This window comes from Sarcophilus harrisii, chromosome 3 (genome assembly GCF_902635505.1).
Source record: "Sarcophilus harrisii chromosome 3, mSarHar1.11, whole genome shotgun sequence".
Classification (NCBI taxonomy): Eukaryota; Metazoa; Chordata; class Mammalia; order Dasyuromorphia; family Dasyuridae; genus Sarcophilus; species Sarcophilus harrisii.
The window spans coordinates 208183679-208211269 of record NC_045428.1 but is presented as its reverse complement, the minus strand read 5'-3'; the positions used below and the strand labels follow the sequence as shown (position 1 = coordinate 208211269).

The 27591-nt window shown below is 33.6% G+C and overlaps 1 protein-coding gene across 5 annotated transcripts in view; it reads left to right on the top strand.

Moving 5' to 3' along the window:
- STS (steroid sulfatase) overlaps positions 1-27591 on the top strand; it is a 203592-nt gene that overhangs the window by 154595 nt on the left and 21406 nt on the right. For 4 of the 5 annotated variants that reach the window (XM_023500348.2, XM_031959025.1, XM_031959026.1 and 1 more), the window contains one exon: positions 19759-25358. The exons of the other annotated variant lie outside the window; for it this stretch is intronic. In XM_023500348.2, coding sequence (XP_023356116.1) covers positions 19759-20138 — 380 coding nt within the window. In that variant the 3' untranslated portion in view covers positions 20139-25358. Of the gene's footprint in view, positions 1-19758; positions 25359-27591 lie in introns of those variants that run through there. 5 annotated transcript variants of the gene reach the window in all.

Sequence of the window (27591 nt, the reverse complement as noted above, 5' to 3'; positions counted from 1 at the left end):
TTTTCTTCATCTTTTTACAAAGCAAGCATATGATCAGAAAGCAAATTAACAACAGTTTTCTTTCCTTACTCGTAAGTTAATGGGTAGTGAAAAGGAAAAGAAGGAAAAAAGGAAAGAAGGAAGGAAGGAAGGAAGGAAGGAAGGAAGGAAGGAAGGAAGGAAGGAAGGTAAAATTGATTACCTGTTTCCTTCTAATTCTAACACGTGAATTTTGAACTTCAACAAGCTTTTATCAAGGGCAGCTAGGTGGTGCAGTGGATAGAACACCAGCCCTGAAATCAGGAGGACCTGAGTTCAAATCTGGTCTCAGACACTTAACACTTCCTAGCTGTGTGATCCTGGGCAAGTCACTTAACCCCAATTGCCTCTGCCAATTAAAAAAAAAAAAAAACAAAACAAAACACTTTTTATTTTCTTTGAAAGTTTGTTCTCACTTACTTACATCTGCTTCTATTTCTAGTTTTCCTGAATTTGCTTCACCAATTAAGTTGATCTTTTTGTATTTTAGTTTCAGCTAAAGCCCTTTATCAGGAGACACCTTTCCCTTTTTCATTCCCTTGTCTTTTTACTGGGAAGAAGCAAATATGATGATCTTGCATTGTTTGTATTTATGTTTCTTTATCAATCCTAACATTTCCCATTGTTCCCTTTTAATATTTTTATTAATCCTTAATTTTAAGAAAACCCAATGTTGATTTAAATTTTCCCTCCTACAGATTGTGCTTCCCAATCTTAGTCACACTTTTCAACTTCCCTGATGCTCTGAATTCCCAATATCTGCTGCTTCAAAAACGCAGACAGATATTATGTTGCAAAGAACTTTCTGTAGAGAAGACATTTAATAAATGTTTAATTGAATTGTTAAATCATTTTAGTGGGTTCAGGTTCCAGCTCTGCTACTTATTATTTTTATGAATGCAGACGTATTGCTTCCAGTTTCTGAGCCTCAGCTTCTATATCTGTAAATTAAAGGAGCTGGACTACATGACTTCTCAGTTCTTTTTTCTATCCATCATTATATAGTTTCCTCCTTTCTTTGTTCTTATAGTCCAGTGTCTATGAGAGATTTTTGTGTAAGGAGAAAATATTCTACTGGGACTACTACATGAGAGGAAGAATTAGGATTCTTACCCTTCCTCTGGCCTTTTGAATACAGAAATCACTGATTACTCTTCTACAATCAGGTATAACTTTCTCTCTGCACTTTATCCTTAGCTTTATCTGAAGGAATCTCCTTGGGAAGGACAAATGGCCCAGTCTAACAGCTCACTCAGCCAAGCTTTCCGCCAGACAGAAACTACTTCTGAGTTCATTGTTTTTCCATGAAAAAAAAAAAAAAAAACAAATTCATCCTTTTAATCTGTTTTGGAAAGTTATAAAATATAAATCATTATGATTCTTTTTCATTTGTCTCCTGAGCCTCTATCAAGATCAATCCCAGTAACTTTTGACAGTCTATTTTCTCTATCTCATTCTATCCTTTTGAAAAACACGCCAGTTACCCTCTCTGTCTCTGTCTCTCTGATTCTTTGTCTCTGTCTGTCTCTGTTGTTCTTTAGTATCCCTTTCCCCACTAATGAAACACAAATCAGAAATTGCTTTAGTTAAATATTATTTCATTTCATTTTAGCCTTCGATTTTAAATAAACTGAACTATAAATAAATGTTAGATAACAGGTTGGATTTGTATTTAACTTGCTTTTCCCCAGGCAGGGAGAGTAGAGGAAGGAGGATTGAGGGGAAAAACCCATTGTCTGATATCAATTTTCTTGAATGGAAAGTTCAGTACTGGCTGAACTGTCACCCTATTTTCATTTTGGTCTCATGGTGCTCTCCTAGAAGCTTTGGGCAGGAGCAATCCTGTTACTGGTTATCCAAATTTCAGTTATACAAATTCTAAAAACCCCACAGCTTTTCCCACCTCCAACATCCTCTCCATCCACTCTTAAAAACTCAAATACGATGCATCAGAACTCATGCTCACATTTACTCACATTTCACCTCTTCCAAGACTTTTCTATGGCAAGGGGAATGTAAAATAATCTCTTTAATGTAATGGATTGTCTCCCCCACAACAACAACAACTAAAACAAAACACTGGTAATTTCTGTCCCATCCAACAAGCTTCAATTCTGTTGTTATAATCATTTGATACCCTGAAAGTTATGGCACAATTATATTGTTCTACGAATGATGTGCTATTTGACATTCTGACCTTTCATATCATCCTTTATTACAGATTTCAAAATGATTGCAACAATGGTGATTCTATCACTAGGCCATGCTTTCCTGCTCTTATTTGTGTTGATGTAGTAACATTAATATACTGGATACAATATTTAATTTTAAATGATACCATAAAAATAGTACACTTTTTCACCAGTGAAATTTCTTTTTGGAATACAAAAAAATTTTGAGCAGTAAGCTATGCTCTTTTCAATATCTAACTTTTCTTTGTTATACCTATAAAAATCCATTTTAACAAGTTCTATGTATAATTCTATTTGAAATTTTTTTCACTAAAAGATTATTGTACCTTTTTTTTCAAATAAACATTTTTATCAGAACTTCCCAACCATCTCGACAGAGGAACATTTACTGAGACATATAAGTGAGATTTCTTGCTTCAAATGGGTCATCCATTCACCTGCTTTCCTGAACAGAGTCCAAATTTTATTTTTTCTCTATTTTCTGATATATCGTTCAAGTTGCAATTTACTATTGGACATAAAAGAAATCAACTCTGACCACTGCACTGTTAAATCTCTTGTTCCTTCTATATTCTTTCAAATTTTGTTATTTTCTCTTTAGTGAAGGCTCTTCTCAGATGACTCAAATAAAAAGTTCTTCCTTTTACTGGTTCTTTATTGATTCTGCTATCTAAAGTCAAAAGTGCCTTACAAAAACTTATTTTTAAGTTCTGTTGATTTTCTAAATCACTTCCCAATCTTTAACTCCTGTCACCCTTTTCAAATTAGTCAACAGAAAAGATACTGGATCAGGAGTCAGGAAAGTTGAATTTTAACTTTCACTTTCCAAATAATTAGTTGTCTAACTTTAGGAAGATCACTTAGTAACCCTTGATCTCAATTTCCTAATTTATAAAATGTGGAGGTGAAGAATATTATCTAAATTCTAAGATACTGTGAAAATCTAAAATACTATTAGATATTTATCTTTTTATAATGTTTTATATCACTGAAATTTATCTTAATGTTATAGAGCATATTATAGTGTAATAGTATTAGAAGCAGCTAGATGGTACAGTGTTTAAAGTGCTGGCCTTAGAGTCAGGAAGAACGAAATTCAAATCCAGCCTTGGATGGTTACTAGTTATATATTTCGAGGCAAATTCCTTACCTTCTTTCTTCCTCAATTTTCTTATCTACAAAATGTGTATTATAATAATAGTACCTATCTCCCAGATTTGTTGTAAGGATCAGGAGGTGATTTCTTTTGTCTCTAATAGTAAATATGCAAAGATAAATAGATATTGATATATGTATATTATTAACCAAAAAAAAAATACAAATCCATGAGACATGCCTTGCAACTGGATTTATTACAAGAGAAATGAATAATCATGTGGAACTTCAATACAAGTATAAGGGATATAGTGATACAGTGATACAGGAAAAGCCTTGATTATTTAAGTTATAGAGCTAAGGAGAAGTCATGGGGGAAAAGAAAAGGTCTAATTCTGTTCCCAAATGAGAGGAGAAAGGTGCTGGGAAAAGTAATGTTCTTTTCCCTTGTGAAGTGTTAGACCATAGAAAGAGGATCGTCTGCTTATTTACAAGGGTTCGAGCTACACAAGCAATTTCTCAGTTTGCTGAAAACTGACTGGCACCTGTCTTGACTTTTAAGGACACACAGAGCGTCCAGCTTGGAGGTGCAAATAACATATCCAAAACCTCTTGAATACTCTTAACTTCAGTATGTCTAGAAAATACAGCAACTCAGCAAGGTAAATTCAGGGTAACAGTAAACATGTGTACATGTGTGTGCGCGCGCACACACACACACACACACACACACACAACCAACTAGAGTAAAGCCATAACTAGACATTTCTGCACCTGGGCCATTGGCAGCACTGTGAGTTGGAATGAAAGACTTCTTTTGAGATTGTTAAGTGAGGAAAAAACAATACCAAGATAAAAACACTATACTCACCAAAAAGTCAGAGCTGGTAAGTGAAGAAACACTCTATTTTGGTTTTATTTTTGCTCTCTAAATTTTCCAATCATGGAAACAATATCCTCTATTATCTTATTCTAATAATGATATCTCACTAACCTATGTATCTACTCATCCAAATTTTATTTTGTTTTTATTTATTTATTATCTTTCCTTCCTAACTTCCTTCCTTCCTTCCTTTCTTTCTTCCTCCTTTTCTTCCTTCCTTCCTTCCTTCCTTCCTTTCTCCTTTCCTTCCTTCTTCTTTCCTTCCTTCCTTCCTCCCTTCCTTTCTTCCTACCTTCCTTAAGTGGAGAACCAGATTGAAAAGAAGGAAGGGCTATGTTATCCCATATAAGAAATTATTGAAGGAATTAGGGGGGATGGTTTGAAGAAGAAAAAACTTAGAGGAGACATGATAGCTATACATGTATCTGAAGTTTCTGAAGTATCTGTATCTGAAAGGTTGCCATAAGAAAGAGGGATTAAAATTATTTTATTTGCTCTTAAAGGGCCAAATTAGGAGCAATGGGTAGAAGTTTCAGAGAAGTGGATTTGAGGTATTAAGTCTTCCTAACAATTAGAATGATACAAAAATATTATAAGTGGCCTCTAATGTCACTGAAGGTCTTCAAGCAAAGTCTATGAAACCATTTTAGGGGTTTATAGAAAGAATACAGGAGTTAGAGTCAAGAAGACATGGATTCACATTCTTCCCCCAATACTAGACATAGGACCATATACACACTATTTTGCCTAATCTTGTTTATTGATCTTTGAAATGGAAATAATTCCTCTAGTACCTATCTTATGAGACTGTTGTGAAATGTCAGTAAGATAATATATGCATATGGGTGTGTATATATATGCATATATATATATATATACATAGAGAAAGAGAGAGAGAGAGAATATGTGTGTGTATGTTTTGCACAATTAACAGTGTCATATCATTGACAGTTATTCGTAGTGGTGGTAATAAAAGGGATCCTATTTCAACTATATCTTGAGCTAGAGGCTGTTTGAATTCCCTTCTGATATAAAGATTCTTTGAAATTTTAAAACATAGACTAGAGATTATAAGTACTTTAGGTAATTGCAAATGAAAAAAATTTAGTTGGAATTATGAGTAAAGTTTTCATAAAAAAGATAAAAGAAAATTGGGGAGCAGCACAGAGTTGCTTCCATAAAGTCTTTGCACCATGAGATTACTTTTGCCAGGAAATAGGCTATGGAATTGACAAAATCTTTTATTCATTGACATGGCAGTGTATGTGAGTAAAGAAGGTGCATGAAAAACACTCATATGTGGTCTCTTCACATCTCACCTTTCTCAATTACCTATCTCACTTGATCTCCATGACTTTTGAATAGGAAGAAAATTTTAGGAGCTCCTTATAGACTACTGTTCCCCACCCTACTCCTACGTTAAGGAAAAGAAAGAATTCCCATGATGAGTATAATTGTTATGGTTTTCCATAATATTTTTCCTCATCTATACTATATTTGTCTGAATTGCTAAGTGTATTTTCTAAGTTCCTGGTCTATAAACTGTCTCATAAGTTTCATTAATTCATTTTTAATTAAATATGATGCCAAGAGCATCATGCTGCTATGGTAGAAAAAGCACTAAGCTTATAGTTGAAAGACCTAGTTTGAAAAAATCCACTCCCTTTATTTTACAGATAGGGAAAATGAGATTCGGAGATTAAATGACTTCTCATAGATTTTATTTTTATTTCTGGCATATCTCTGAGATTAATATGGCAGATATTGTGCACATAAGTAATCTAAATCAATTGATATGCACATACTCAAAATAACTACAAATTATTTAAAATATATTTATAACAAATCTAGTTTCTATATCACATAAGATATTAAGCTTACATTAATACTTTAAAGCCTGATATTTTGATCAGAAAATCCTTAAATGGGCTAGTTGGTATAGCCCTGAAGTCAAGAGGACCTGAATTCAAATCTGGCCTCAGACACTTTATACTTCCTGGTTGTGTGACCCTAGACAAGTTACATAACCCCACTTGTCTCAATAACAACAACGACAAATCCTTGCTTAAAAAGAAATTCACCATAAAACAAGTGTTAGGTTTCTTTCAGTAGGGGCTACTTCTATAGATCTAGAGTTTACTATCTAGAAAAGATTTCTCACCTCTGCCTTTTATCTTTGCCTCTAGTTCAGCTCCCTGACTAAATAAAATAAAAGGTGATAAGATATAATAATAGGGCAACGCATGAACAAAGCTGTCAATGATATACAACTATGGCTTGCCTGCAGTAAGCATCATAATGTGGTAGCATAATTTTAAATGAAGAACAGTAACAAAGGAACTGATTGACATACCTGTGTTCTTTTTAGAGTGAACTGGAATCATGTTTATTCTGATTCTTAATGCAGGAACTTTTATAAATTATCTTAGTATGCAGGCATAATAAACATTTTTCTTTGGCATTTCATTAGTTCAAGAATTTCAAAATTATATTTGGGAAGTAATTTGTCTGTGCCCAATAATTTTAATGCCACTGTCATCTTGTTTTATTTTTAGCTTAACAATGGAAAAAATATGACAAAACTCTGAGAACTACCTAAATAGTTAGATATTGGAAATGTGACTGTAAATGCTGCTGAGTGAATTATAAAATTTTTCTTATGCTTAAATTTGTTTGATGCCCAGATATTTATTGAGCTCTTCCCACATTTTTATGTTTCCCCACACCAAAGCATATCCTCCAAAGTCCATAAAAATATCTTGGTATCACTGCCAATCTAACATTTATCGAGGAAATTCAAAATGTGAGAATTAAAATAAAGGCTAAAATTTTGAAATGATTTGAATTTGTATTAAGTGCCTGAGACCAAATTTGAATCCAGAAAGAAGAAACTTCTTGATTTCAAGCCTAGTATTCTATCTATTGTGTCACCTAACAGTCCTAGTTAACACAGCTAATAAGTAGCGAAACTGGGATCTTATCCAGACATTCTTTGTCTATGTTCCATTTTCTTCTATACACTACACCACAATATAAGTGTATTGTATTGATCAGAGTTAATAATTTCCAAAACAAATATGAGTGAGGAGAAAAAAATCAAGTCTGAAGAACTTAGAAAAGGGGATTCTATAAATGGTCAAAGGATATGAACAGACAATTTCCAGATGATGAAATTAAAGTCATTATATGAAAAAATTGCTCTAAAGCACTACTCATTAGAGAAATACAAATTAAAACAATTTTGTGATGCTGTCTCACACTTCTCAGATTGACTAAGACAGGAAAAAAAGAATGATAAATGTTGGAAGGGATATGGGTAAACTGGTATTGTTGGTGGAGTTATGAAATGATCCAACCATTCTGGGGAGTAATCTAGAATTATGCCCAAAGGGCTATGAATACCCTTTGACCCAGTAATGCCATTACTGGGTCTGTATCCCAAGGAAGTTATAAAGGAGAGAAAAGGACCCACATGTGCAAAAATGTTTGTATCAATTCTTTTTGTGGTAACAGAGAATTGGAAAAGGAATGGATGCCCATCAATTGGGTAGTGGCTGAACAAGTTATGGTACATGAAGGAAATGGAATATTATTGTTCTATAAAAAATGATGAACAAGCTGATTATAGAAAGGCTTAGAAAGATTTACATGAACTGATGCTGAGCAAAACAAGCAGAACCAGGAATACATTGTATACAATGTATATACAAGAAATGTGTAATGATCAACTATGAAAGATTTGGTTCTTAATGTTTTAGTGATCCAAAGCAATCCCAAAAGACTTTGGACAGAAAATGCCATTTGTCTTCAGAAAAAGATCTAAGAAGACTGAATGTAAATCAACATATGCCATATTCATTTATTTTTTCTGGTTTTTTTCTCTCTCCCATGGTTTTTCCTTTTTGTTCTGATTTTTCTCTTCAAATATGACTCATAAAGCAATGTGTATTTAAAAGGGGATCCTAAATATTTACAGTCCCACTTAACCACTTTAGGCTTCAGATACCTAGTCTACAAAATTTTGAGGCTGAATATCTTAAGTTAATCTCTTAAGTAATATATAGGCTCTAAAGCTATGAATCTATGATGCAACATATTTTTGTAATGTCAATTTATAACTCCATCATAAAACCAGAAATGAAGCAAACTAAATTGAACCTGTAGTAAACATGGACAAAAAGTGCTCCAGTATTCCTCTCCTATTAGATTATCTGTGAACACTTATCTCTGTATTTATGATACTGCTGTATCATAAATGTATGCATGTGTATACACATACATATATGTGTATATGTTACTATCAGTATCTCAAAACATTTTTGGCAAAGATGACTTCTTAGAATTTACTATATTTTTTGATGCTATAGTTGGAAAATGAAGAGGTCTAGACAAGAATAACACCTTGTGGTTTATTATTTGCAGGCTTCTTTGAGTTTTATCATTGTTGATAATGATAATGACACTAGCAAGATTGAACGTAAAATTCAGGACTCACTATCCTAGCTTATAGAGTGGATGGAAGGAGGGAAAAATAAAACTGTGACTGACCTTACTCTGCAAGACATTATTAGATTTATAAGGAGTTGAGAGTATGTTGACTCCTACAAAGGGACTTTCTCCTAAGTAGAAAGATGGATTTTTTTAAAATTAGAAATTAAATATGCTAAAGAACAAAGACCCTACCTCTCCTTTCAAGAAAACAAACTAATCTCACAGGATTTTCTGTTTAAAAATATGTTTGAAAAATAATTATTTTAAACATTCTTTTCTTTGTAAATTTTGTGTTCTAAATTCTTTTTCCTCTAACTCACATCCATACCAACTGAGAAGGCAAGCAATGATATCAATTATACATGTGAAATTATTAAAAAATCTATTTTATCCATATTTTTAAAAACAAAACAAAATTTAAAAAAGTGAGAAAATTATACTTCATTTTGCACTTGGAATTTATCAATTCTTTCTCTGGAGATAGAAAGTATTTTTTATCATTAGCTCTTTGGAATTATTTTTGATCATTGTATTGATCAGAGTAGGCAAATCTTTCATAATTGATCATCATTGCAGCATGGTGGTTACTGTGTATGATGATCTCCCATTTCTTTTCCCTTTACTTTGCATGAGTTCATACAGGTCTTGCAAGTTTTTCTGAAACCACCCCTCTTGTCATTTCTCACAACACTGTAGTACTCTATCACAGTCATATATTATAACTTATTCAGGAATTCCCAAATTTATGAGTATACTCTTGATTTCCAATTATTTCTCATTACAAAAGAGTTGTTATAAACATTGTTGTACATATAGGTACTTTTCTTTTTCCTTTGATTTTTATGGGACACAGACTAGCAATAGTATTGCTTGGTCAAATGTGTATCCACATTTTTATAGCTCTTTGGACCTAGTTCCAAATTGTTCTGCAATGGTTGGACCAGCACATTATTCCAGTAGTTCATTAATGTACCTATTTTGTATTAATGTACCTATTAATGTACCTCATCTCGGTCAATATTTATTCAAAAAGATGCTATATCTCTATGAACAAAGCAGAATTTTAGCATACTTCAAAAGAAATGTGCACAAATATAAAGAATTCACCCCAAATGTTCATATGGATTATTTATGCTTGTGATAAAAAATATTTTGAGCTCATATTGATCTGATCAGCTCCAGTCAGACGCACTGAAACTTGATTCTAAGTTAGTGATGTGATTTTGGTCTTCTTCAAGAATGAAGGAAAAGGGAACAGCTAGGTAGCATAGTGGATAGCCCTGAAGTCAGGAGCACCTGAGTTCAATCTGATCTCAGACACTTTATACTTCCTAGCTTTGCGACTCTGGGCAAGTCACCACTTAACCTTAATTGCCTCAGGGAAAAAAAAAAAAAAAAAAAAAAAAAAAGAATGAGGCAGGACCTAAAAGTTGCTTTAATTTGCCTTTCTCTAATCAATAGTGATAAAGAGAATTTTTTCATATTGTAGCTATTATTTCTTCTCCTGAAAATTGCCTAGGTATATCTTTTGACCATTTGATCCGTTGAGTAATGGCTCTTACTTTTATAAATTTGACTCATTGTTATACTAAATTTATTTGAGAAAGAGATCTTTATCACAGAAATTTAGCTATTATTTCATTGTCTATGGTAACTTTTAACAATATTGTTTTTCTGATTAGCCCTTTTAATTATTTCTGTTTTGCTTTTGCTTTCTCTGAGATCATGATTGCTTCCCCCGACGGTTTTTTAGTTCACCTAAAGCATATTAGATACTACTGTAGCCCTTCATTTTAATTTTGTGTCTTTCTGTTTCAAGCAAACTTCTTGTAAACAACATAATGTTAGAATTTGGTTTCTAATTCTCCTATCTGCTTTTGTTTTATGGGTGAACTTATTCCATTCACTTCACAGTTACAATTATCTATTGTATTTTCCTCCATCTCATTTCCTTCTCTCTCTTTTTATCCTGTCCCTCTTAAAAATGCCTTTTTTCCTTTTTAATATAATCTTTCTTTTACTATGCCTTATCTTCTTTTATCTCTTCCCCTTTTATTTCCCTATTAAATAAGTTATGTTCCTATATCCTCTGAGTGTGTAAGTATACATTCGTCCATCTTTGAACCAATTCCAGTGAGAGTGAGGTTCAAGCATTTACCCCCTCATTTCCCTTTCCATTGTAAAAGTTCTTCCTTGCATACCTCTTTTATGTGAGAAATTTTTCCCATTCTATCTCTCCCTTTCCTCTTCTCTCAATACATCCTACTTACTTATCTCTAGTTCTTGTTCTTGTTCTTCTTGTTGTTCTTGTTCTTCTAGTTCTCTCCTCTTCTTCTTTTTCCTCCTCCTCTTCCTTTTCCTCCTCCTCCTATCTTTCTCCTCCCTCTTCTCTTCCTCTTCTTTCTCCATTTCCTTGACCTCCTTTCCTTTTTGGAGATGATTTCAACATAATCAACTCACATCCATGCCCTCTATGTTAATTCATTTTAGATATCTTAACAATGATAAAGTTCTTAGGAGATGTATATATCATCTTCCTATACAGGAATATAAACAATTGAATTTTATTGAAATCTTTGATTACTCATTCATATTTATCTTTTTATGCTTCTCTTAAATCTTATGTTTGAATTTCAGTTACAGGAATGCTTGAAAACATTGCTCTATTTCATTAAATATCCATCCCTCCTCAATAATTATGCTCAGCTTTGCTGGGTCAGTTATTCTTGATTGTAATCCTGGTTCTTTTATATTCCAGAATATTATATTACAAGTTTGATTTTTATCCAGGAAAGGCCCTTCTTCCTCTGCAGCCATAATTGCTAGCATTCTCTTTGCCTTGGAAATGTGACAAGGCACCTTGATTTTGTGTGTGTGTGTGTGTGTGTGTGTGTGTGTGTGTGTGTGTGTGTGACCAATTTCCCATTGCTTCTCTTTGCCCCGGAACTGAGACCCAGAATTGTGTATGGGCAAATGAGACGTGAATCAATGTCAACTATACCTAATGCCAACAAAGGGTCTTCTGTAATATCTATCTCATCAGTTGTCTGACTTCCTTATCATGTCTTGACAAAGGACTGAATTTCTGCTACTGCTGTTGCCGCTTTTGTGAGCTCCAGAAAGATTTATGCTCCGGTGTCAAAAACCCCTCATGTCAATCTTCTAAATTTTCTCAAGCTGGAAAAATGTCTTATTCTGAGTTTTTGTTGATTTAGTCATTCCAAAATATGAGTTGAGACGTTATTTTAGAGGTATTTAAAGGGGAATGTTGAGAGGATTCATTTAGGTTATTTCTAATCTGCAATCTCAGGATTTTCTGTTTAAATAAAACCTTTTTGTTCATTGTTGAGGACTGACTGTATAGTCTTTCCTTAGCCATCTTTCCAAGTTATCTTAAAAAGATTTTTCCTCCAATTTACCTGATATCTATAAAACATTTTAAAACTCACAACTGAATTAGGCACTGAAAAGAAACTAAAGACCAGCAAACTTTACTTAAATTATCTCACTGTACATTTGCCTTTGCTATTTTTGATGGCCCTACAGAAACGTGTGAGACATTTTGGCATTTATTTTAATGAGTGTGAAGTCATAAATATACTAGGGAGGTAATTAGCATTTTAACTTAGACAAAAATCATTCATCATATTTATACGATGTCCTATGACTTCTGACTGCCAGAATTCTGTAGTCTTTGACCCTAACATTTTTAAAAAATGGAAAAGGGCTCAGTGGCATCAGGAAACATAGTTGTTGCTACCAATACCAATATTGTCCATCCTCTTTTCATTATTCTATGACTAAACTCTCACACAACTTATGGCACAGCATAATGTTTAAAGTTTCCCTAGGAACCATACTATTCAGAACTAGAAGAAAAGGCATGCACATACATACAGCAAAACACAGATGCATATGAAGTCACCTAGGTAACAAGACTCATAAGGGTTATTTCACATTGCTTCAAAGAGATCTCATCTGGTTCTTTTTACTTTCAAAAGGTAAAACTTATTTGATAATACAATCGACTAGATTATAAACCAGGTTAGAGTCCTAGGTGCTCCTTCCTTTTATTTACTTTTTGTATAACTAACAGATATTTCAGTGAATGGCGCAGTTTGGATGGAGACGGATTTTTCTTTCTTATTTCAAAATAGGAGGGGATGATTCTTCCCAGATTATCTTTTCTTCAAATGTGAAACCTAAATAACAGAATCAGTTTGACCCATTTATATAAACTGTTATACCAGTTAGCAGTTTTGGCAGAACAGAGGATAGTGTACTCCTTAGAACTATTGGCTACAAATAATATTCTATTGTCCTATTTATTATATCTATTTTCCTTCCTTCCTTCCTTCCTTCCTTCCTTCCTTCCTTCCTTCCTTCCTTCCTTCCTTCCTTTCCTTCCTTCCTTTCCTTGCTTCCTTTCCTTCTTCCTTTCCTTCTTCCTTCCTTCCTTCCTTCCTTCCTTCCTTCCTTCCTTCCTTCCTTCCTTCCTTCCTTCCTTCCTTCCTTCCTTCCTTTCCTTCCTTTCTTTCCTTCCTTTCCTTCCTTCCTTTCCTTCCTTCCTTCATTTCCTTCCTTCCTTTCTTCCTTCCTTCCTTCATTTCCTTCCTTTCTTCCTTCATTTCCTTCCTTCCTTTCTTCCTTCCTTCCTTCATTTCCTTCCTTCATTTCCTTCCTTCCTTCCTTCCTTCCTTCCTTCCTTCCTTCCTTCCTTCCTTCCTTCCTTCCTTCCTTCCTTTCTAATACCTGGATTTGGAATTAGGAGGCATAGGTTCAAATATCTATTATTGGATACTTTTGGCAAGTCATAGAATTTTAACCCAATTGTAGGAGAATTTCTGCATTTATAAAATGAAGGTTTTGAATTAGATAATTTCAAAGTTCCCTTCTAGTCCTCAGACTATTTATCTTAAGGTGACTTCAGTAAGGCACTGTGGTATTGTCAACAGAGCCAACCTCATATCCAGAAAGACTCAATTTTTACCTCTGTCACATGATATTATCTGAAACTGGACAAATAACTTAATCCCTCATTACAGTAGGTAACTATTAAAAGCTATAAGTTTCAGAGAAAGTGCTGACTAGAATTGTTTTTTGGGGGGGCAAAGGCAATTGGGGTAAGTGACTTGCCCAGTATCACACAGCTAGGAAATATTAAGGCCAGATTTGAACTGAGGTCCTCCTGACTTCAAGGCCAGTACTCAATCCCTTATGCCATATAGCTGCTCCCTGATTGGAATTATTAAAAGGCATTTTCTTATCCGGGACTTCCTCATGCTACTGAAAACACAATTCAGTCCTTATTTCTTTCCAATGGATATCATACAGAAATCTTTATATTGTGCTGGTGCCTGATATAGTTAACATTATGCCACATATAAATGAGAACATCTAGAAGACCTCATTATCAATCAAATTCTCTTTCATCTGTTCTAAACATCTCCCATGATGGTAGAAGATACACACACAACCTTCCTATTTTGTACCTGGTTTGATATTAAGCTTTAGAGGGTGAATATATAACCTTAACTCTGTTACATCTCTCAAAGAACATTGTGTGATTTAGATGTATCTATGGAAATACTTTATTAGAGGAAATAAAATACTATTATTTAGTATTTTATTTTTAAAAAATCAGGTTGCTTTTTTATAGTTAACAAACAACAGGCACAATGAGATCTTGAACTCTTTTCTCCTTTTAGTTATTTGTTGGCCTGTGAAGATTTATTTGATATACAATAAGATTTGCAAAAGCTTTCTTGTTTTCATCTTCAAATATTCTCAAGGATGCCTAAGGGACATGTGTAGAATATGCTTATGGATGAAATTATGAATTTAACTTCAACACTTTAATTCAATATTTCCAAAGGCAACATAGTTTAGTAGATAGAGTGCTATCTTCAGAATCAGAAAATCAAATCTTGACTGTGAAACACAGTAGTTGTGTGATACTAGACAAAACCCTTATCCTGTTGGACAATTCCCTACTGAATTTATTGAATAATAGATTATATTTTTATTAATATTGTTAGAGAGTTTTCCATAGTAATAGTTCCATAAGCTAAATTTATTATAAGTCCTCATAAGTCAACAGCTGTTAAATACTTAAAATAGAGTCAGTAAACTTGGAATTGTTTAATTTGGTTATAGTCCCACCTGTGTTACTAATTGCATGACTGAGCAAATCACTTAAACTCCCCAATTTCTTCATTGTTAAAATGGAAGTGCTACTCTCACTACTTACTTCATATAGGGTTATATTAAAAAAAATAACACTCTGTTAACTCTATAAAAAATTATGGAAATGTGACCTACTACAATGACAGAACCAAAGGAACTATGCTAGTCCATATGAGAAGATACAGAGAATCAGCTGTTGTCTGCTCTCAGGTTTTAATGAAGTGGCACATGTAGATATACCTCAATGGAAAAAGAAAGGTCTATCATTGACAACATGCTCACCATCCTTAAAAAAATCATACTAAGAGTGCTATTCATTTATCAAGAGATGATAAATATGTATTATGAATTGGCTGGCACAGTTTGAGCTTCAGTTGTTGCTTTTATTCTCACTACCTCCTCCCTTAGTCACTGCTGGAAATAACGGTTTCATCATCACGGCCCACTAATAATTATAAAATATCCATACACACAACTGTTTATTTTTTAATTTTAAAATAATATGATCAATCTCTGTTTTAAATTATTTCAGTAATCAAAAGAATATAAATTAATTTCTGGGTTTTCCATAAAAATTTCTTTGGTAAACAGAAAAAAAAATAAAAGTAAAATTATTTCCCAAATATAAACAAAACTGAATACTTATGACAAACGATAAATGTGTTAAAAAAAAAAAACTCCAGTAAAAGTACATTAAATGACTGGACGTTTATTTCCTTTCTGTCAAATAATATCCTTAAGCATTTAAAGTTTATGATTGCTAAAGAAAAAAAGAATGTAGTTAAATAAAGGAAGTTGAGCACATGTATGACCAAGTCCGTGATTAAATGTTGCTATTTATTTTTAATATTTAATTAAGCCTATATTCCTTAAATAAGAAGTACTACAAAGTATAGTCAGATTCTCCACATTTACATTTTTAAATAGTTCTTAATTCTTAGGAGAAAATAAAAATCTTTAATGTTACTAAATAATTCTCAATGAATATTTTTCTATTGTACAATAAAAAGCTGCATATAAATCTACATACATAAAATTCAACATAATCATTGACATTGAACTTCTCCAGAAAGATAATTATTTTGACAGACCCTTAAATTGATGTTCCAACTGACATAAAAATGGAAGAATTGAACCCTATATTCAATAAATGAGTGAGAATTTTCAAAAGAAAATGAAAGACATAGGCCTTTAATAATGGCACTTTATTCTGGGAGCCAGCACTCCCTCAGAATTTTGCACACACTGTAACTTGAAGAAGTGTCAAGTTTAAAACATCTTCCCATTTTGTAATGTCTAAGGAACTATTAGAGGCTATTTTCCCCCTCCTCATTCTGTAACAACTTTCACCCAGCTGTCCATGATTATTGTAAGAACAGTAAAAGTTAACTAGAAAAATCTCCTGACTGTCAGCTTGTCACTGAATAAGCTCCTGTAGCTAATATGTCATCTGTAGTGAAGAATGAAGTAGGAGGATATAAAGAATCTTAAGGTTACTGACTTACTTTTAAGACTGTGTTATGGATTCTTAGTTTCTATGTCCTCAAATTCTGTTTTTAGTCTAAAGCATTTGTGTTCTAGCCTGACCTAATCTTTAGAATTTGAATGTGCTCAGTATGGATAAAGTGATGGAGCACTCACCACCTGTTCACTAGGGTACATTGGCTCTGAAGGAAGAGGAGCTTGGTTCATATTCTGTACCTGATATTTTTATTCCCTGTGTGACTTTGAACAAGTCATGTATCTTCTTGGGATAATTAGAGAGTTTGACTAAATTACCTCCGAGGTTCATTTCAATTTTAGATCTAGGCTTCTATTTATTCATGTTTGCTAAACTTGTACTGAGGGTTACAATAAACTGTCAAAAGAAATTTTATATATATATGTGTGCACATGTGCAGAAACACACATACATACCTACCTATGTATTCATTTTCCAAAGAACTTGCAAATGAAATAAAGTCCAAACTCAAGTTGGGATTTTAAATTGTCAGAGATCAAGCTCAGTCTACCTCATTAGCCATTCATCCAGAAATCCCTTTCTCTGCTTCAGCCAAACAGGCCTACTTTTTGAACATGTCTTGTCTTTTCCAATACGTTGCCTTTTCTCACACTAAATATGCTGCCAATAATTCCTTCTCTACCCCACATTCCTGTTTGTGCCATATCTTTTCCTAGCCAGTAGCTAGTTCAAGTGATACAGCTCAGCAAGCATTTGTGTACATCTTCCCAGAACCAGATACCATACTAGGTATTAAGAATGTAAAGACAAAGAAAATATCATCTTTCAAAGAGTTTACATTCTGTGGAAAGAGAGAGATCAGGGTGGAGAAGGTAGTGAAACAACATACATACAAATAAATAAATATAATTATGTGTGGGGATATTAGACCTATGACCTTCATTGATGTAAGAAATTCTCAAGGAGAAAATTCTCTCTACTTCTCTGCAATGTATTGTTAGAGAATTGCTTGAGCTAATGAGGCTTGCCCAGGGTCATACAGCTAGGATGTATCAGTATAACAAATCCAGATTTTCCTTTCTGACCCTCAAACACAAAATGTATGCAAAGTAAGCTAGTTGGGGAGTAGTGGTGGCAAGGAGGCAGTGACAGCTGTGGAGAAGATGAGAAACATCTTGTGGGAAACAGTCCTTGAGATTTACTTTGAAAAAAGCTGGGAATTCCAAAATTGAAGCTAAAGAGGAAGATCAGGAATAAGAAACAGCCTTTGCATAAAATGTCATGAATAGTAAACAACTGAAAGTCCAGTTTGAATGGAACATTGGTTTATTGGTGACTGGCAGGGAAAGGCAGGATGATGTGAACTCAGTTTAAAAAGTTAATGTAGAGCTTTATAAGTATTTTAAATTATGCACAAAGGAGTTTTTATTTTAGTATAGAACAAAAGGGAGCTTGCCCTGAAGTTGTTTGAGCTGGGAGTGATGTGGTCATATCTGTGCTTGAGGAATATCCATTTCACAGCTATGTGGAAGATTAAAGCAGTGGTTCTCAAAATATGGTCTAGAGAATCCTAGGGATCTGAAAGCCTTTTAGAGGATCTACAAATTCAAAAATAGTTTTTATTTCCAATATGGTAAATGTCTATAAATATAATCCAGATAAATAAAAACGCTTTGGAGAGATCCTCAATAATTTTTACGAGGATAAAGATACTGAAAACAAAAGCTTGAGGACCACTGGATTAAAGAGTGGAGGCACCATTATTACAGACACATTTAGAAGTCTGTTACTGTAATGGGCTGAAATTTGAGTTGATGCACTGAGCTCCCAAGTACGGGAGGCTAAATAGTAATTGGGCTATACTCTATTAATATACATGATTGGATAAAGAATGGTCCCGCCCACTCTCTGTGCAAGTCCTGATGTGTTGTATAGGAATGACGATTTTGGTGGGTGGAGGCAGAGAGAGAGAGACAGGAAGAGAAGCTGGGAGAGTTTGGGCCTGGGTTCGATACTCCTGGCTGCTGGTCGAGCTAGCTTCTTGACTCAGCTGCACACATTGCTATCGCCGATTCTCTTCTACCTCCGATCCTTCTTCACTGGAAATAAAGATTGACGATTTTCCCCTAATCTGAATTCCTGACTCCTGCTGATTTAAAAATACACGGTCTTCACATGTTACTTCTGTAGTTCATGGGAGAAGTGAGAGACTGTGGTAGGGTGGTGATCATGTAAATGGACAGGAGCAATATGAGAGATGTTGTACGGATAAAATCTATATAACCTGGTAACTGGTTAGATATAAAGAAGGTAAGGGGAGTGAAGGATTTGGAATGACTCCTAAATTATTATATGGGGTAACCGGATTTTCATATGTCTTTCTAATACCCAATGAAACATTTCCTTTAATAACATTCAGTTCCTCAAAGAATGCCAGTCCATAGATTTATAAAGATGAAACTGGAAAAAAATGATGTCCCATAATCTGTTATAATATTGACAAATCTCTTTTCTGTAAACATTAAGAATTTCAGTGTTCAAGAGCATCAAGAGGACACAGTAGATAAAGCTCTAGCCCTGAAGTCAGGAGGACCTGATTTCAAATGTGGCCTCATATACTTAATACTTACTAGCTGTGTGACTCTAAGCAAGTCACTTAAGCTTAATTGTTTCACAAAAAAAAAAGAAGAAGAAGAAGAATTTCAGGGCTCCTAGAAATAGTTCTATTAGATGCCATTTTGCCTCAGTAAAAAAAAAGCAGTTCTTTCCCTTACTGAGCATTTTAATTTGTCCAAAGTTGTGCTTGTTAAATGCTTCTTGCTATAACTCAGAAATATAATAGTTTTGAAATGACACCAGAATTTGGGGCTTTTTTTTCATGTTACACACTTGTATGCAATTTTATATAAGCTTTTCCAATAAAGTTGATTGCAGGTCTACATTCAGTTCTTAAAAGCTATCTCAGTAGAAAGCAAGCCCTGGCAAGTCTTATTACATTGAAAAAATAAAAAAAAAAATTAGGTTGGTCATATATATCATTTCTATTATCTGAAAACCAATCTAGCTAAATGCAGAAATACTTGTCACTCAGTTGTCTATTCAGTGTTGAATTGTTTAGCTCCAGAAACTTTTCAAGATCATTTTCTAGGTTGTAGAGACATGATGAATTCCCTAAATCAATGAAAGGAGTGTTCATGCCAACAAATTCACAGATCTTTACCTTGGTGGCTATGTGAAAATATGAGATTATAGTAATTTCATGGCCAAATATTTTTTGTCTTATTTATTGGGAGTCCATAAGAAATATATGGCATATGGTAGCAATGATAATTACTCACTCTAATTTGATTATGTCTACTTTTCATTTTTTAAAGATTATACCATCTGTTTTTATCTTTTTTTTTTTTTTTTTTTTTTTTTTTTTTTTGCAGGCACATCTATTTGGAAAGCTTTTTTCTTTACACCAAAGTTTAAACCAGATGATTCTAATGGCTGTTTTCCAACCCATGTGTGCTTTTGCAATGGGCATTATGTCACTCGTCATAATCCACCTCTACTCTTTGATATCTCCAAAGACCCAAAGGAGAGACATCCATTAACTTCAAAAACCGAAAATCATTTTCATGAAATTCTAAGAGTCATGCAAGAAGCAGCAGACAACCATACGAAGACACTCAGTGTGGTTCCCAATCAGTTATCCTGGGGGAACCTTCTTTGGAAACCCTGGCTTCAGTTGTGTTGTTCCTCTTCTTATCTTTCCTGTCATTGTGATCGGGAAACAAAAGGTAGGGGTAAAGGTGTCAGACTGTAACAAGACAAATAAAAACTCTTTCCTGGATGAATAATCTTTATTTGAAAATTCAAAACTTGGAATTCTGTTAATTATCCCAATTGTAGTTAACAAGGCGTGGCCAACACAATCATTGTACTCCCCTGGATACACTTGGCATGGTGTACTTTCTGTGACTTGAAGGACTGATTATAGGATGCATACTAATACAAAAAAAAACTTTAGGGTTTGCTCTGTTGAGAAGGAAGAACAATGGACTTAACTTGTAGGACCAAGATGACTGAGTTAGTTGGTAGATTGGATTGATAAATGTGGGGATAAAGAAGGAATCTGAATAAATATATGTAAGATTTGTGCAGATAATTGGATTCTACAAAAGCTCCAAAGAGAATCTTCCTTTGTTTTTGAACTTCTTAAGTCATCTATCTATTCCTTGACTTGGAGTTGGGCAGAAGACCTGGCAGTGACAACCATGACTGACAGATTTTTGCATTAAGGAAGAAAATGTGAATTAAGAAAGAAATTGCTCATAAAACAATGGGTTTTTAAAAAAAAACACTTACAACTTGTATAAAGACTACCACTTGTACCAATGATAAATAATGTAACTTCACATCATGAATGAAAATTATTGTTATTAAGTGTTTATTGAACATGCTAAGTATAAGGCACAAGTGATTTTAAAGCCAACTTCAGTACTCCAGAAAGTTAACAGATGCAAATGTGTACAGTAGAAAGTTGCTAGGAAGTACAAATTCATTAGTTTGCTCTATGTTTCACAGGAGAGCCATGCCATGGAACTGACTTATAGATAAGGCCACCTTTAATAAGATTTATTTGGTACTTCATTAGATTATTCCCCATGACTAATCCACCTTATACAGAATTCTATTCTGAGGTTCATAGTGATATTCTAATATAATTCCTATTGTGATGAAAAATTGTGAGGTTAATAAAAAAAGAAGGGAGTGTTGGGGGAAGGTACTCAATATACAGACTTCCAATATGATTCAGTATTTTACTTTATGGAAGCTTATTGAATTATTTTTTAATCTTGCAGTGAGATAGTTAAATTTGTACCACTATTAAACTTTCTGTTTTTCTTCTATTAATGCGTTAGTGATAGAAGCAATTACTTTGGTCCCCATTGACCAGAATGGCCCTGGGCAAGGCCTTTTGCTTCTAATCTCTTTTGAGAGCCAGGACTAAGAGAACTTCTTGGCCTTGCTTTCCTATCCCCCAAGTCATAGTCACACAAAATAGACCCTCAATCCTGACTAATTCATCTTGATCTGGGAAAGATTGTGCTTATTTCCACTCTGATATTAAGTGAAATATTCAGTGGAATTTGAAAGACATTTTCCACTTCTCTTATTCTGCTACCCTTTAGGGAAAACAAATTTTTTCCATAGAAAGAAAGAATTAAACATTCCTTTGGGGGACAGGGGGAATCTTTGAAACAAGGCCAAAGGAAGTGACTTTTGTATATTGGCTTATTTAACTGTCAATTCCCTATACAGTCTTTCTAAGAAATTTCTGTAACCCATTAGAACAAGTTTTTTTTTTATTCTGTATCTTTCTAATTCAATTTTACTGTCCAGTCCTGCAATAATAATTGATATTTTCTCTTCAAGATTTTTTTAATGTGTAATTTGTGCCCTTTGTTTAAATACTTGTTCCAGTCCCCTCATCTACCATTCTACCACTCCAAGGGAATTTAAGACTCCCTTGTAACATAGAAAAATGGTTAAGCAAAAAATGATAACATCTGGGAGTGGATGCAATGAAATCCTGTCCTCATAGTTCTCTGCCTCTCTGCCATGAGCAGGGAAATAGGTTTCATTATCTCTTCTGGACCATTATTAGTTTTTAAGTTACTCAGCTTTCAGTTTCCTTTTAGTGATTTTTTTCACTTACATTATTGTATCATTCTGTATAAAGTCCTTTTAGTTCTGCTTACTTTACTCTGAATCAGTTCATATAAACCTTCCCATGTTTCTCAAGAGTTTCTCATATTCATCTTGGTACAATAATATTTTGTTGTACCCATATCACACAGCTTGTTTACCATTTTCCTTGGAAACCACTTTCAGTATTGTACCACCTCAAAATGTACTACTATGAATATTTTTGTATATACTGAGCCTTTATTTCTGTCTTTGATCTTCTTGGGGTATATCCCCAGGATTAGCATCACTGAGTCAAAAGGTATGAACAGATTGATCACTTTTCTTGAATAATTCTAAATTACAGTCCTGGACAATTCAATCAATTCATGGCTCCATCAACAGAGTATTAAGATGACTTTTGCCATAGGCATTAATTATTTTCAGTTTTTTTTTCCACTTTTGCAAATTAAAATAAAGACTCAAAGTTGTTTTAATTCTCATTTCTCTATTAGTGATTTGGAACTTGCTTTCATATGGCCATTAACAATGTGTAATTGTTCATTTAAAAACTGTTCATATCCTTTGACTACTTATTTATTGGGGAATGATTCATGGTGTTATATATCTATGTTGAATCCCTGTATGTTTGGACTATCAGACTTTTTCTTAGTGATACTTGATGCAAAATGCTTCCCCCCTACTTGACAGTTTCTCTTATTCTGGCTGCATTGATTTGTTTGTGGAAAATCTTTTTAGTTCTAGGTACTTGAAATTGTCCATTTTGTCTTTTATGATTACCTCTAGCCCGTGTTTGTTATTATTCCTGTATTTATAATTGTGAAAGTTATCTCCTTCCATTTTTCTCTAATTTTTTTTAATGCTGTGATGTTTTATATTTAGTCTTGTATCCATTTGGAATTTATTGAGCTGTATGGTATAAGATTCTGGTGTATACCTAAGTTCTGCCAAACTGCTTTCCAATTTTCTCTCTGAGAGATTTTGGAAGCTTTAAATTAACCACTATTTTAAAAAACCATTGCTTTCTTATTATTACAGAAACTAGTTAAAACTCTGCTTATTGTATTAGAGAATGTGCTTATTGTATTAGAGAATGTATTAGCATGTTATTTATGTATCAGATTGGCAACTGATACAAGTATTCAAAAGCTTACTTAAATAGTGGAAAGAATATTGGACTTGGAGTCAGGGGACCTGGGGACAGCTAGGATTAGTATTGGAGTTAGAGTAAGGAAGACCTGAATTCAAATCCTGTCTTGGACACATACTGGCTGTGTGACTATGGACAAGTAAACTTCTCTCAGCCTGAGTATCCTCATCTGTAAAATGGGGTTAGACTCTGTGGCTCTCTTCCAGCTCTAAGGTTATGATCCTATAACCTGAGTATAAATTATGACTCTTACAAATTGCTTGTATGTCCTTGGACAAGTCAATTAACTTCAAATTTTCCTCCTCCTTAAAATGAGTATATTGTACTAGGTTATCTCTAAGGTCCCTTCCAGCTTTAAATTCCTTGATACTAACAGCAAAAATTCCTTGCTATAACTTTGATCCTAATATAATTCAAATTTTTAGAAAATATTATATGACATGGGAACATATGTTATAGAACTAAACATAAGAAAGCTATTGTTGCTGATTTTATATATAAAAGTTTGCTTATATTATACATTATTGTTTAACCTATAAAATGTCATCAGCTCTAAAAATGTAAGGTAAAAGAATTTGAAAGTGTTTGCTTTGAAATAATTAACAATTACTATTAATTATATTTTAGGTTATTTAAAAGTCAAGTTTGTGAATAATAACCATAATTGTCATAATTTTGAAACCATTTGCCAACATTCTGTTTGCATGATGAGACAGAAAAAAAAATGTGGATGTTTATTATGTCAAAGCAAGATCAAGAAAAATTCCTTAGAGAAATAGCTAACTTTTGCAGTGCTGTGTAGCATGATTATTTGGTTACAAAGTAAGCCTCTGTATCTTCTATGTATTAATGTAGCTTCTTGCTGAATGAATTTGGAGGTTTAAAACAAAATTCACTAAGCTTTCTAAAAACTTATACTTGTCAAGATATTAAAACCTAAACTACATTCATTCACATTTAAATAGCTCTCATTTTTACCAGATCAGTAAGGTTTTAGGGAAAGTAAGATTGATGATTTCATGTGCCCATGGGGATAAGAAGAGTTTAGTTAAGGAAACACAGCATTCCAAATTTCCCTAAAGGTCACATACACAGAAAGTGTCCAGGGAAGTTATATGATATATGATCCATATCTGAATAATATTTTCTTCAAAAGCAACTATCAAATTAAAATTTTTCTACTTGGATTATATTATTTTAATGCAGATAGAGATGTAAATGATATATTTCCTTTACCTTTGAAAATAATACAACTTGATAGAGTTATTTCAGACTGTCACAGTTTAGATCAGAAAAGTTTTCAGAGTTTGAGAAGCAGGACAAAAAAAAAAAACACATTATGTCCCTCCTCCCCCCCACCACCATATTGACTTCAAACTGAGCCCCAGAATTCACCTGCAAGTTTATAAATAAAATTCCAAACTAGAGAGAGGCCAGATCATCTTCTTTATACAAGAGAACATCATTAGGACCAGGAAAAAACAATAATTCAACCTTAGAATAGGGTCTAAAAATATGGAGTGACAAATTGTGGTGAGAACAGGTTAATTAATAGCCACTATAATGTAAGTTACAGAATATATATGATGAGAAACAGATTTAGGATCATAGGATAACAGCTCTGGGAGAGATCTTAGGTGGTCTCCTCTCTCATTTTACAGATGAAAAAAATAGACCTTGAGAGACAAAATGGCTTGCCTTTATTTTGGACATCCTCAAAGAGAAGGATTTTAGCCAGAGAAGACCAAAAGGAGAAAGGTTCCCAGACCATCTAGAATGAAAATATAGGACTAGGAATCTAAAGAATGTTATTACAGTCCTTGTTCTTCCACTTACTACCTATGTGACCTTGTGCCCTTAGGCCTCAGTTTTCTCATCTGTAAAATTAGTGAGTTTGACTAGATGGTCTCTAAGGTTCCTTCTGGCTCTTATAAGCGTTAGCTCATGACCCTATCTAACTCAAAGGAGGATGAATTTAAAGAAAAGAGCCCAGGAGTCAGGAAGTGAGTAATGGGATTGTGTGTTGGTTATATGCCAAGGTGACTGCACACCCTAACCTATCATCATATTTGCCTTCTTCCAACTGACCACTTTTGTGTTGATAGAGCTACCTCTAGTGATCATTATTTAGTAACATGTCTTTGTTTAATGGATTTTGAATAAAGTGATTTTAATTTATCAATATTGAACTGTGTCGAATATTTTCTTGGGTAAAGATTTCAACAAACAAAGTGTCAACTTTCCTAATTATGATGCTGACTGCCTGGAAGCCCCCAATGTATTCCTGTAAAAACAAACAAACAACAACAAAACTGTCATGTGGCTATTTATCAGCTTTTAAATATGAACATAATGGGACACTCATATAACATTCCCTCAAACCAGTTGTAAAACTAATTAGATCCCAAAGAGATATGCTTTTTTCCCAAACTATTTAATTTCCCTTGCTATTTTTCAATCTCACAGTGATGTCTATGACAATAAGAATTAGTTTCACATAAATCTTTTTTATTTTTGTTTCATGGTATTCTTAGGATTGAAGATGTTGATCTAAAAGGGAAATTGAAAGTCATTTACCCCAAGCTCCTCATTTTACATCCCAGAGAGAATAAATGTCTTAACCAAGGTGGGATTTGAACCCAGCACCTCTGAATCTAGAGTCATGGTTCTTTCCATTATAAAATAATATATAATATATAATCCTAGTGTTGTTGCCCAGAAAGCAATGTAACAAAAACTAAGAGGAAAATATTCAGGCTCGTCAAATAGCCTGATTTGATAATTGGATCTGACAATTCAGAGATCTATAATACTGAAGAGAGTAGTTTCTGTCCAATGGTGAAATATAGAGCCAAATTTCAAGGAACTGAGACATGAGTGGAAGGAGGAGATATGAAAGTAGCTGGTATAAATTGTTTGGCTTGGTATTCTTGTTCACAGAACTAGAATTTAAACCCTAAAAATAAATACAACCTTCATCCTTTTTTTGGTAGGAAGCAAATTTTATTATCCTGATGAATATAATTTTTCCTTTGTTTCCAGAATCTGTGATTTCATTGGTATCTTCTGTCAAGTAAATTCTCCCCACCAATGCCTGTTCCACACCTTCTAGTCTCAGTTATTGATTATCTCAGGTAATGAGAGGTTAGGTGATTTGACTGAGGTCACATAGCTATTATGTGTGGGTGGTCTTCTTGATTCTGAGTCTGGTCAGACTCAGCTTTTCTAGACTACCTCTAATTTACTCAACAAAATAAATGATGCTGGAAAGAAAATTTTTGGTGGAGTTAGCAGGGGAAAGTAGACACAGCTTTCTCATTTGAACCCTTTTGCCTCAGATAATTTCTTCCCCATTTCTCTCTCTTGTTGCTAACTATGCCCTAAGAAGAGTGCACCTAGATGTCACAGTTTGCTGGACCTGGAGTCAGAAAGATCCATTGTTTTGCATTCAAATCTAATGCCAGACATCTGCTAGCTGTGTGATCCTATTTATCAGCTTTTAAACATGAACATAATGGGACACTCACATAACATTCCTTCAAACCAGTTGTAAAACTAATTAGATCCCAAAGAGATATGCTTTTTTCCCAAACTATTTCATTTCCCTTGCTATTTTTCAATCTCACAGTGATGTCTATGACAATACCTTGTTTACCTCAGCTTCCTCATTTGTAAAATGAGTTGTTGAGGGAAATGTCAAATCACTCCAGTATTTTGCCAAGAAAACCCCAAATGGAGTCACAAAGACTTGGACATGACTGAAAATGACTGAACAACAACAACAAATCATAAGAAAACTGTTGCTTTCAATTTTTGGCTAGAGTGTGGACAAATCTTCCTTGCCTTAATACAAAAGATATAATGTTTTGTTTCTTTTTAAAATTTTAAAATTTTATTTTTTCTAATTACATGCAAAACAATGTTTAAACTCCATTTTATTTTACATTTTTGAGTTCCAAATTCTCTCCCACCCTTTCCCCCTCCCTACTCATTGATACGGGCAAGCAATTTAATAAAATTTTACATATATACTCATGCAAAATATATTTCTATATAGTCATATTGTGAAAGAAAACAATGGCCAAAAAAACACAAAAAAAAACTCAAGAAAAACAAAACAAAAACAAACCAACATATTCTGTCTGCATTCAGATTCTATCAATTCTTTCCCTGCAATAGCATTTTTCATCATAGATCTTTCAAAATTGTCTTGGATCTTTGTATTGCTGAGCATATCTAAGTTGTTCCACAGTTGATCATATTGCTGTTTCTATGTACAGTGTTCTGGTTCTACTTGCTTCACTTTGTATCAGTTCATATAAGAAGAATTTTTCTATAAGAAACAAAAAGGATAAAATAAAAAGTACAGTATAAAGTAGACAATTATAAAATTTATATGGACAATGTTTTGTTCTTC